Source organism: Limulus polyphemus, unplaced genomic scaffold (genome assembly GCF_000517525.1).
Source record: "Limulus polyphemus unplaced genomic scaffold, Limulus_polyphemus-2.1.2 Scaffold2473, whole genome shotgun sequence".
NCBI classification, from domain to species: domain Eukaryota; kingdom Metazoa; phylum Arthropoda; class Merostomata; order Xiphosura; family Limulidae; genus Limulus; species Limulus polyphemus.
This window is the reverse complement of record NW_013668083.1, coordinates 102,044-115,183: the sequence shown is the minus strand read 5'-3', so window position 1 is coordinate 115,183 and position 13,140 is coordinate 102,044. Positions and strand designations below refer to the sequence as shown.

General features: G+C 34.6%; 1 protein-coding gene across 1 annotated transcript in view; it reads left to right on the top strand.

The window, feature by feature from the left end:
* Positions 1 to 519: 519 nt before the first annotated feature.
* LOC106467060 overlaps positions 520 to 13,140 on the top strand; it is an 83,911-nt gene continuing 71,290 nt past the window's right edge. The window contains exon 1 of the mRNA XM_013927375.2: positions 520 to 746. Within this exon, the coding sequence (XP_013782829.1) occupies positions 705 to 746 (42 nt within the window). The 5' untranslated portion in view covers positions 520 to 704. The remainder of the gene's footprint in view (positions 747 to 13,140) is intronic.

The window sequence follows — 13,140 nt, the reverse complement described above, 5'->3', positions numbered from 1 at the left end:
AACGAAGTTACTACCACTGATGTGACTATTACTGATAATAGGACATTTCCTGATAGAGCAGATGAACGTCACGTGAAACAGAAGCCAATGAGACTGACACCAGTACGGAAGAAGATACGTCCCGTAAAATTAAGACTTTGCTGTATTTTAATTTTGTGTTTGTAAATTCTCTACATTTAATTAAGTTATTTTTAATTATCTATTGATTAGATATATGTAAACACTGGAAAATATTAATAGCGATACCACAAGTCTCCACTTTTCGCTCATTTACGACTATCTTATCTTGAAACATGAGCCTTCATCCATTTCTTACTTAAGTCTTTATCTGACACACATTTTTTCTTTATAATTAGACCGCTAGTCATTGATACAATTTGGCACGAGAAATGAACCATGTTGTTAGCAGTGATGGCCTCGCTTTCAAGTCATAATGCCAAAAGCGTAATTTACGCCTGTTATGATATATGCCACGTGACCATGCCAAACGCGCACATGCGCAAAACAAAATGAATTATAATTAAAAAAGGGCGGAAAGTGAATTACGTGAGATAAGTATTGTATCAGCATTACAATGTACTACTTTTGTTTTGTGTTAAAAAAAGATTGGAATGCTTGCATATAGATTATCTACAACATACAACTGTGTGGACCAAAATGAAATAAGCAATATTAACTGGCAAGAAGTTGGATTAACTTAAGTGATGCAAGAATCTGATTTTTGTAGGAGGGTCAAGAAACGAAAAGTGCGTGTATTACCTTAAACTTAAACTAAAGGCTTAAATAGTTTAATTATAATTTATAAGTTGAGTATCTCCGAATTTTAACCCCCTTTTTTAGGGGAAAGTAACTTAATTACTACAATTCTTCCAATTGTAAGCGTAACGAAACATTTTAGTATATTATCTTCACGTTGTGGTTTTTTTATTTACTCCTAAACTAAAGCTCTAATAAAGGCTAAACCTTGATTACTTGTTAATGTTAATATTATTTATATTTGAAAAAAATAATATCTAATTAAAAAAAATTTGAAAAGGAAATGGAAAAAAATAAGAGGAATGTGGAAAAAATACATATAGACAAATTTCTAGTTACTAAGTTAAGGTATCTTAAAGGATATTTTGGGTAAGAACGTGAGTGGTGGGTTTACAAGGGTTTACACAGTACAGATACACACTTAATTAGTATTCACTGATTCAAGTATATGTCTCTAATCAATTTAAACAACTGACTGGTTGCACTGAAGATTAGATGATCATATGGCTTTTTGTTGTGGGGAGCCATTCTCTTTATCATCATGAGTTTATGTATGAAGTTATTTGTAATAGGAACTTAGGAAGCAAAGAAGGATTAGAACTAGAAAAGTAGAATATGTAAAAGCAAATGAAGTTGAAATTTATAAAGAAGAGGAGCTGTTTACTAGATACAAGAACTCCCCTAAAAAGTTTTGGGATAGAAATAAATGTGTTTTTTTTTGGAAGTGCCCATTCCTAGAAGTACAAATGTATTATTTAGCAGGATTGTAGTCTTAAAAAATTAAAATGAAAGATCATTGGGGATATGCCTAAAAGTATCAGGTGAGGAGGCTGGAGGTATATGATAGTTCTCAAGATAAGGGTGAATTATATGCTAGAGATAGGCTCCACTGAAGCAGATTAAATAGTAGGATGCTTTGGGAAGCTCTGAATATATTCATTACATATAAGTTAAACTAAATTTGCATAATGGTGAGAGAGCTTGGAAAAGTGTATTTAAATTGACAGGATAGCTAGTGCAATGAAGTTAAATAATGATTTTTAAAATAAGTTTGAGATTTAAAGATAATCATAGTTTTCAGCTTAGTTGCTATTAATTATAATTATTATTGCTTTGGTAATACCAGGAATGAAACAGATGAATTAAGAGCTCTAGTTGAAATGAAAGGCTATGATGTAATGGGAATTACTAAAACTTGGTAAGATTTGGAGAAGATTGATAATAGAGATTATTTTGAAATTCTAGGTTATAAATTATTTAATAGTGAGACTTTTTAAGAGGGGTGGGTTGGCTCTATATAAAGGATTAACTGTAACTTTTTACATTGATGATGTGGAATTTCTATGGGTTACAGTTGAGGGTTTAATTGTAAAATTTAAAAAATTTTTTAATATTGCTACTAATATTAATAAGAAGACTGAAGTAACAATTATGGGAGACATCAATTTTAGGTTCATTTGTTGGGTTTATATGGAGTGAAGATGAGTGTTCATAATTCCATACTGGATGAGTTCTGTTTCCTCAGGTTGAGTAAGGCATACATGATCCTGTCATTCTGAGTTTGGGGTGTTGCCTTTCTGACTTCTTCAGGTGGAGGAGGTAGTTTGTCCACTTCAGTGTTGCTTACTTTCTCATCATGATTCCAGTGGCTCGGAACACATCACTCTATGGGTATAGGTTGGGATACACTCATAAGTATATATATATATATATATATAGTTGCAGTACAAATAGCCCAAGCCATCAACATGGGATATTGGGACCATGGTCCTTTAATTCCAACCCCAAGTGGTGGAGCCTCGGATATTTGGAGGGTGCATGGCCGATAGTGATTATAAGTCATGTAAAATTCCACCAACAATACAGGAATTACCTTCTGGATGTAGTGTGGTTCTCTTATTGGTGTGTCAATCTTCTGTTGATATACCCATGATCTATGCAGACACTCTCACTAACCCCTTTACCCTATCAGTGTGGGATTCTAGCTAGAAGTGTGAGGTATGTATGTATTGGATACTAATATGTTTCTAAATTGAAAATGTATTTCCAGTAATACTTGCCTCCTTTCACACTCTCCCACCCTTCCTCTCCACTAAGAGTCAGTGTTGGATACTGGGATTGAGTCAGTCTTGATAAAGAGATAACATTATCTAAATGAGGTGTTATATACAGTACCAGGATAGAGGGTGGAGAATGTCATATGATAAATATCACCAAGGGTAATTGAGTGGAGTAAAAGAGACTGGAGCAAGCGATAAAAAGTCAGACCAATGCTTAGATGGGCAAAGGAAGAAACCCTGGCAGCCGAGTAATAGCTATAAACGTGAGAGGAGGTAAGTATTATTGGAAATACATTTTCGATTTAAGCAAATGGTAACTTTAATGCCCCATTGTGTAGTAAGGTGGTGCATATTGTTTTGCTCCTGTCTGTTCATCCATCCCAATCTTGTGGACAGGATATCTCAAGATTGGATGGATGGATTTTGACCAAACTTGTACAAGTACTATGTACAAAGTTCTAGGGCAGTTTGATTTTTGGAGGTCATGGATCTATGGTCATGATCAAAGTGGAGACATAAGTGTTTGATAAACACAACTTGCACTTTTTGTTCATTCTCTAAATTTTGTAGCTGTGTAAATATATGTGTTCTTCATATTTTTCTATTTCCTTCTACAGTCTGTGAATCAGTAAAACCTGGACTATCTCTATCTCTCTTTGCTTTTATGAATTTGCCTGCCTTTTCATTTGATTTATGAGAGAGCACATGTGAAAGATTTCAAGGAGGTAAGGTGTGTCTTTAGTCTGCTCGAAATTTCATATATTTTGTAGACTAAAATACATCTTACTTACTAAGCTTGATAAATTAAAGTGGAATTCTATGGTACTGATGTAGTAATTTATGATTTTTTGGTTATTCAACTGTATATATAAAACCTAAAAAAAATTACTTTGTTTCATATCCTCTACATGTGAAATTTTTAAAGGCTTAGCAACCTACATCAAGCAGAACCGAATACAAAGGTCATAACTAGAAGGGATAATAGTTTGCATTACTTCTTTATTTACTGTTCTGTGTTTCAAGAAAAATAAGCTTAAGAATTTATTTCTAAATAGCAATAATATATATATACACATATGTATAATAATTGAAATATGACTGTATTTTACAAAATACTAGTCCACTAAAACACAGGCAAGACAGGTCACTTTGTAAAGACTAAAGGTCAGTTTTATATTATCGGATACGGTCACATGAGAGCACATGTGCTGTGTCATTGTAACTTCTGTATTGTTAGTGAGGCATGGCTGAAAGGTCAATATAATAAAAATAATAGATATATACAAATGTATAATGTTATGAGATATAAGCTATTTAGTCTAAACATTTATGTTTTCATGCTATAATTTGTTGTCATTCTAGAATGAAAAAGGCACAATTTATATTTATTTCCTAATTTTTTATGGTGGTTAAGAGTTTGGTCAAATCTACCAAACTCGTACACAAATTCGTTACTGAAAAGAACAGATAATATATAAAGTTTTTTCTTGAGAAATGTTTGATAACTATCTGGACATTATAAAGATTTAACATGTGAAATTTGAAAATTTTCTAATGCATAAAAGTATTTTTAATCTTAAAATGAATATTACTTTGCATGATAGATAGGCAACATGCGAAAAGAAAAATAAGACATCAGAAAAACATTGCTTTACAAACCTTAAGACCTGATAAAAAAAAAAAAAAAAATTAGATATTTTACATTTGAAAGCATTGTTCATGCTTTATGTCAAGCATTATTATTACTGATAATCTGCCAAATTTAGTTAACATATGCTTATTAATTTAAAAGTTATAGCATGAAAACTTTAACAAGCACAAAATGGTTATGAGGTTATTCCCAGGAACTGAACCTGTGCTGAAAGAGTTAAATTCCCTTAAGTTTGCAGTGTCCATCACACCTGTAAGCAACACATTTCAAAGGTGAACCACCTTGTTAGAAAAAAATATTATTCTCTTAGCTGAAGATGACTCCTTGTCAACCAAAATCTTAAACATTTCACTCAAATCTCCTCCAACTCTTCTTTTCTTTCAAGAGAACATTTTAGAGATAGGAACCTGAGCTTGTATGGCAACATTTCCATTCCAGGTATCATTCTAGTAGCCTTCCTTTGAACCTTTCTCAACAGTTCAATATCTTTTTTAAAACAAGTAGCCTAAGGCTGAATACAATACTACAAATGATGTCTAACCAGTGACTTATGTCTTTAAAGTTATATTCAGTATTTCTGTAAATACAATATAAAATCTGATTTGCTCTACTACTAGCAAAAGGACACTGCTTGAATAGGTTAACCACTTTGGCAGTTAAGCTGAGACAGTCTTGTGGTGAGCAAGCTGAACAAAAATTGTTCACCCTGAGACAGTCTTTGGGTAAACTCTACTTTCTGATTCTGCAGCATTTAGCTGTTTTTCTGCTTTGTGCTTCTGCCATCTACTGCAATTTGACATCACTAAACACTGTTGGTAGAGTCAGTACACACATTAAGAGCTCTGCTGTCCTTCTTCCAACATTAGATTGTGTACAGTGACCTGCTTTAAGGATTACCACACCAAATCCAAATACTAATCACTGAAGCCAGATTACAGGTAAATAAATATCAATATTTTTATTTTGCATAAACTTATACTAAATTATATTCATGCTTCTAGGACAATTACTCCAAAGAATTGCTGGTTATTGCAGTCAATTTTATTTTTTACGTATATGCAGTAAAGTACAGGCATGAATACAGGATTTTTAGAAAAGGAGGAGGGGTTTCTATCTTGGAAGGGGTGCAGGTGGTTTTTTATAAGTCAGTTTTGCCATTTTCCCATAAAATTATCCAAACTTTTAAAAGTTTTTTCAAAAATGGTGACAAAATCACTTGATCTCCACCCCCCACCTCCTGTACCTGCCTCTACTGTGCATACGATAAAAATATGAGTGGTTGCTACCTTTTTTGTTAATATATGTGATTGGTAAATTTAATTTCATCATAAGGGAACTGAAAAGTTTGCAGAAACAAAATTGACACCAATGGTGTCAAAAAGTCATAAATATAAGAATGCTAAGGAGGTCAAAAGCCTGTTTAATCAAAACACATAGACCCTTTTCTTCCATAACACTGGCAAGGTTAATTACCATCAGAATTATACTTGTAATTTAAATTATCACAACTTATATGCACAAGAGATTGTAGAGTTATTTTAAAATAGAAATACTTCAAGATAGATAGTTGAGTCAATCAGTGTGTTTTCAGGAAATATTTTGATCCATGTTTGCTATTGTGCATATTGAGTTGTTTTTTGTCCTAGTACTGTTAGAGAACTCTGGACATCACTTATAATGTAGGCATATAACAACATATGACATTGTACAAGTGTTGAAGTTTGTAAAAACATTAGAGGAGGAAATAAAGTTATTTTTTCATCACATGGACTGAACATTGGATTATTTGCACCAGATAATTTAAATGAATCTGCTAATGAAAAAATAACAGTTTTGATGCACTGGTATCAGAAGTGTGATATTATTTTGGGTCAAATATAATATAACTTTGACTAAATTTCAACTGTAGAAGATAACAATCACAAGGTCAAAGAGTGGGGGTGAAGTATTTCTTGATATGATGAAACTATTAAGATAAGATCAAGAAGAAAGAGATAAAAAATTAGAAGAATGAGACAGTAAATGGAAAAAAAAGAGAGATACATTAATTTAAAAGGAGATAAAAAAGAGCCCTAAAAAAAGACCAGAAACAATGGGACATAAAATTAGAAGAACATAACAAAAGAAAGAGATTCACTGTCTAAAGAGGAATTAAAATCTAAAACGAACCTGATTGAAGAAGAGATCAATGAAGATATAAGGAATGTACAGAGGGATTACAAAAAGTTTGAATAAATGCAGAAGGACATTAAGGAAGTACGGCAAGTCCATAATGATGAAATTGACAATGTCAGAAGCTAAGTACAGAAAGACATCAAGAAGGTAGAAAAGAACATAACAGAATTAAGTATCTGGAAAACAAATTATTAAATACACAAGTTAAACCAGCCATATCTTTTTCTGCATTTTCTCAAGAGTTTCAACTGAAAACCATCTAGTATCAGATAAGAGATAAAAGAATTCCTCATCTTCACCTATTACCATTACTGCTGTACCACCTGTTATTGAAAAGACCTTCTTGGACTACAACAGCCATAACACTACTTAATGCAGTTCCAAACTTTAGCTGGCCAGCCAAGGAACATACTTTTCAGAGTGAACATGTGGAATAGTGAACAACAAGTCATCCTTCTTACTACTCATCTAAAAGGATGAGTTTTGACAGCATTAAACAAAATTCCAGCTGGGAGTTGTACCAATTATCAAACATTGTTATTTGCCTAATTTGTGTTTGGAGTTCCATAAAGAAGTATCCAGAACAAAATTCTATAAAAGAATACAGAAGAAAGAAGATATCTTAGCTGAATTTACAGAAGATTTAGAAAGGCTTGCTCAATTATCTTACCCAAAAGTTCATCATGGAAATGGATTCTTTGGTATGTGACCAATTTCTGGATGCCATAACAGACAAAGAGATGTGGATTAGGCTAAAACAAAGCAGCTGTACATCCTAAAAGTAATCTGTGCAGTTGGTGATGGAACTAGAATCTATTAAGATTGCAGATGAACTAATAAGTGTACCATCTAGAAGTTTCAGGGATATCAGATCTTGCAGTGGTTGTAACATCAACTCCCCATAACAGTAGTCTAGAAGAACTGTAAGAATTAATCAGATAGCAAGTTAAAGCAGAACAGAAGAATTAAACCAAAACATAATAGAAGTTTCAAGTGTCATTTGAAGGAACATATTGTCAGGAACTGCAGGCAAATACCTGTATGGAATAACAACTCTCAAAGGATATCAGAAAGAGAAAATTATTATAATCAAGCCAAGGATACAGATCCTAACCAGATCAAAGGAACAATAGAGCTAAGGAGACAACAAGAAAACAGGAAGTAGTTAGATTTATGTGGTAAAGTTCATCTGGGAATGCTCCATCTACCTGTATAAGAAAGGAAGTACACTATTTGAAGAAAATCATCCAAGAGTTCTCTGGCTTATTGATGGAGAACCTTGCAGTATGCTGATTGGTTTCACAACTAAAATTGTTCATTTCAATTTGTTGAAGAAAGATGGAAAATTACCTCCAGAGATGAATAAGAGGGATTGATTGAAAAAGCAGGTGGACATAAAGTTCCAGCAAAAGGAAAGTTGATAGTTTCTTTACTGTAGGAAGCTTCTCTGTGCCTCTTGATGTGTGAGTAATTGACATCGAGGCAGAGACCATTTTGGGAACTGACTATGCAGGGATAGTGGTCATTGTACCAACAAAAAGCGAGATACTCATATTAGGAGCTAACAGCAATTATTCTTCATCCAGTAGTGGAACCAAATGCTCCAGCATGTCATGAAGGATTGTGTCCATAAGATCTTTTCTGGATAGGAAGAATAAAGATGACATACGTGACTACTCGGGAAAGACATAAATTGGCTTGTAATAAAGAAGAAGGTAGCTATACTGTAAGCACTTATAAAACTGAATTTCTTTTATGTTCCATGGTGTGGCTGAACAGTTTTCATCACAGCTGAGGACAAACTCCAAAGTTAAGTAGGTTTATGGAGGAGAAATCCAAACTCCATAGTTAATTTTGAGAATACTTCCAGAGGATCATCAAACTTAGCTTCACCTGACCAGCTACCTAAGAAGAACTTGCCTAGCAACAGGACAGCCATTGACAACAAGGGACAAGATTCCATCCCATCTGTATATCATGGGCCTTGAAAGACAACACCACTACTAAAAGGATTTGGTGAATGGACAATTTAGTGTATGATTTTTTATTATTTTTTTTATTAGGATTGTTCAGGGGGACTTTACAATCCAGGAAGGGGGCATTGTTTTAAGCTGTATTTTTAAAAGAGGTGTATAATGTTAAGATATATCTAGAATGCTTAGAAAGTTCTGAGATGATATCAAGATATTCTTGTACATTTGAAGCTGGATTATGAATATGAGATATTTTTGAAGTGTGTAGAGTAAGTTGAAAGATAGTCGAGGAAATAGTTTAGAGAGTATATTTATCTGAAATAGAATAATTTCAAGATAGAAAGTTGAATCATCCAGTTTGTTTTCATGAAGTAATTGGATCTGTGTTTGCTATTGAACTTATTGGGCTACCTTGTACAAGTAAGTTGATTTGTTTTATATTAGTTAACATAATTTGTAACTTAAGCCTCCAACTTATGATAGTGTTCAAGGTTTTAGAAATGTAAAAGTTGGAAATATGCTAATTTGTTGTAGTTTGTGTGAACTGGACTTTTAGTTTTTCACTGGATCATTTAAAGCACCTGCTAAGGAAAGAGCATCTTTACTACAATAACAATAATACTAAGATTTGAATTATAAAATACTCTTTGAAACCAAGTTTATTGATGGACATTGATAATAAATTTGTGTAATTAAATTTTGAATGTAACTATAAAAGGGTCATGATGTGCACTTTGAGCCTCACACCTGCACAGACAGTGAAATATTTATCGAGTCTTCCTTTAAGTTTCTTTGAATTTATTGCATCCACCAATCTGAGGGTAATTCTAAAGACCAATCACCCTGTTTGAGATATAATAGTGTTTTAGCTGAAGATGACTTCTAACCTGCCAACATTTACATTTGTTTCCAATATGGTACTTACTTCCTCTTACAAGATTAGCTATTCTTGTTCGGTGCTGTTCTCTATATGCAAACATGCCACAAGCCTTGCACCCCTCCTCCTTGGAATTACTATATTCCAACATGTCTCTTGTGAAAATCATCATGCATCATCTGTTAACCAATATTAGCATGATATGCTCACATGATACATGTGACTCCTTCTACACTTCTCGTTTGGCAGCGTTTGAGTTCAGATGTCTTCTTTTCTGTGCTTAGTGTATCCAGTGTGACAAACAATTTTTTTTTGCATGAAGTGGTTCCTTTTTTGAGTTTATTTTTATTTTATGCCAGTTCATTCTTGTTGATATACTTCTGCACTCACCAATTTGTGAACATTTTCTTGAGTTATGAATTCTGAAGTTCACGTTACCATTTCAGAGGTTGCACCAACAACCAGTGTTTTTTCTCATGCCTCAGTGACCCAACAGCGGATCTCTCTGCTTTTATACATTAGGAGATTGAATGCTATATGCATCAACCTTTGTACCCTGACATAACCCAGGCTCCTCTTGAGTCAGCTGAAATTGTTCAGTATAATGAGAATTTTTATTGTGTTTTCCTGCCTCTAGAATTTGCTATTCCTTCCCAATAGCAACATGTAGATTCACCTGGGCTTAATTCAGTCTTCACAGATTTTGTGTCTCAGGTTTGTGATGTTTTATCCCTTACATCTTGCACATTTTCTGAGATATTATGTCTTTGATACAGTCTAAGAAACCATAGAGTCTTGGGTGACATCAGCCTGCCAGCAATCCACTCGTACAACCTTTGTAGCCTGTTTGTCTCGGTTAGAGCATCATATGCCATCCATTCCCATTTCTCATTCTTCATCCACCCAATCTTTACCCATTCCTTCTAATCAGGGTACTTTTTTTCGTCGATTTCCTCAATGATAACATCCGTCAACACCGGTAATGGTGACTACCCTGCGGGTTCTGGTCCGATGGGAGCTTGACTGTTGGAGTTTCTTCCTCACTGGCATACCTTCACCGACAATCAATGGGTGATATGAGTTCTGTCAGAAGGATCATTATCCAGTTTCTTTCCCCACCTCCTATTTCTCTTTGTCCCGTTTCCTTTCCTCCTTCTCGAGATCCTGTGACCTGCCAGCATCTGTCAGAGGCAATTCAAGATTTGCTATTGCAGCAAGCAATCAAACTGATCCACTATCCTTCCAGGTTTTTTATTCCCATCTTTTTGTTGTCTCCAAGAAAACTGGGTATTGGCAGCCAGTCATCAATATATCTCACCTCAACCGCTTCGGTGCACTCCCTTTTCTCACCCTTAGATGGGGATTTTCTCTGGAGTTGTGGATGACAAAGATGGCTGTTTCCAATGCTTATCTCCACATCCCGATAGCACATCTGTCTCGACCTTATCTTCGGTTTGTCCATCTCAGGGTGGTTTACCAATTTAAGGCCCTCCCTTTCGGACTTGCCTCGGCTCCTTATGTATATTGTCGTATCGTCTGAGCTTTTGCTCATCATCTTCATGCTCTGGGGATGTAATTTCATTATTACATGGACGAATGGCTCCTTCTGTCTCATTACGAGCTGGAATCAGCCAGTCATATTCACCAACTCTTATCTGTGGCGGCTCGGGTGGACTGGTTGATCAAATTAGAGGAGTTATTTCTTTGACCCACTTAATATCTCGTCTATTTGGGAACCTTTTTTTGGACATCAATATCAGTTGCACTCTGCCTTCTCCTTTTAAACCTTCATTCCATGGAACTTTTAGTTCAACATACCCTCTTGACTCAGTCACTTACTGCTCACATGCAATGTACTCACAGATCATCTTTCGCACCCAGACCGAATCTATTCGATGGAGTGGGCATTAGATCCTCTCATTTTCATGGACCTTTTCCATCAATGAGGTTTTCCCCAATTAGATGCTTTTGCCACAGGCCTCAATACCAAGTTGCCCCTCTTTTGGTCACCTGTACTGCATCCGTAGGCTTTGGTGGTCAAAGTCTTCAGTCAGGATTGGTCGCACAAGTACCTTTATGTGTACCTTTCAATCTGATTACTTCATTGGGTGATTTCTTCTTATCTACTCCACTCCTTGTTGAGTCCTTCTGATTGCACCTTATTGGCCAGTGTAACCTTGGAAACCAAAGTTACAACATCTGCTCCTATCACCACCTGTCCCTCTTCCACTTTCTCCCTCCGTTCTTCATCAACCTCAATCCCACATTCTACATTCCAATGTCCCTGTCTTGCATCTTCATGCCTTGGTTTTATCATGTTCTTTGCGAGACAGTTTGGTTTCACATGACGAGTTGCCTCCTGTTAGCTAGTTCCTTAAAGTCATCTTCCATGGAAGTGTACCAGCGAAAGTGGAAACTCTTCTGCTGTTTGTCTGCTAATAGGGGATTTCCTGCTGATAAGCCTTCTGTTGTTTGTGTGATGGAATTTCTCACCTGGCTTTTTGATCATGGGTCTTTGGTCTCCTTGCTTTAAGGATATCGGGCAGCCGTATCCCAAACCTTCCATTTTTCATAATACCGTAGGGTTTTCATTTTCCCTGTTCTTACTGTGCTCATGCATTCCTTCTGGATTCAGAAGTCTCCATGGCATCCTGCCCTTCCAGATTGGGACATTAATGTGGTCCTCCATGCCCTTACTTTACCTCCGTTTGAACCACTTTCCTGTACTCTTATGACAATACTTCCATTCCAGTTATTAATTAACTTTTTCGACACGGGGTTGGTCAATTTGACTGAGTCATGGGACCTTTTGTACTCGTTTAAAGTATTTATAAGCTAATACTTATAACTCTCAGTATATTGGATATATCTTCATGAAATTTGGCAGTCTTTCAGTTAATATTACAAGTCTTTCACATACAAAAAGTCATATTTCTTAGTGAAGTGTTTTTAATAAAATAAAGATTTGTCCATGAATGTATTGAGTATTTGTTTTGAATAGTCTGTGTGCAAAGTAATTTTCATGTTAAAATTAAAAATACTTTTTGCCATCTTAAAATTTCCTTTGTGTAATCCCTAAAACCTCCTTAATGCATTTCAAATGTTTTTTTCACTAAATCCTTACAGCAGCTCATGTTACGCTATCGAATTACATTACCCACAAGCTGCTCACATGCGTGCTTCGTTAAATATATTATTAATATTGTTACTTATTTTACCTAATCTAGTCTTTAATAAATTAAAAAAGATCCATATTTTTAATTTTAATTACTTTTATAATAATAAATAAAGAATAAATATGAAAAACAAGAAATAAAGTACGTACCCGATCTTGTTTTTTCCTACTCTCGATTGTTGAGTAGAGTTAAGCCTGATTTTTTATAGTAATTATGGTAAAGTGCTTAACAATTTTTATTTAATTAAATAATGCACTAAAGAATATAGACTAATAACATACAAAAATTAGACAAATTTATATATCTCAAAATTTTCCTGGCTTTCAACTATATGACAAGAGCCATTACAAATTCATCTAAGCTAGTAGTTAACTTTCCCAAGGGAACGATGCTGCTACTGTGAGTGAAATTAACAGCTAACTGTTCAGAACATAACATTATAAAGTATGTCATTTGATAGATGAAAACCTTG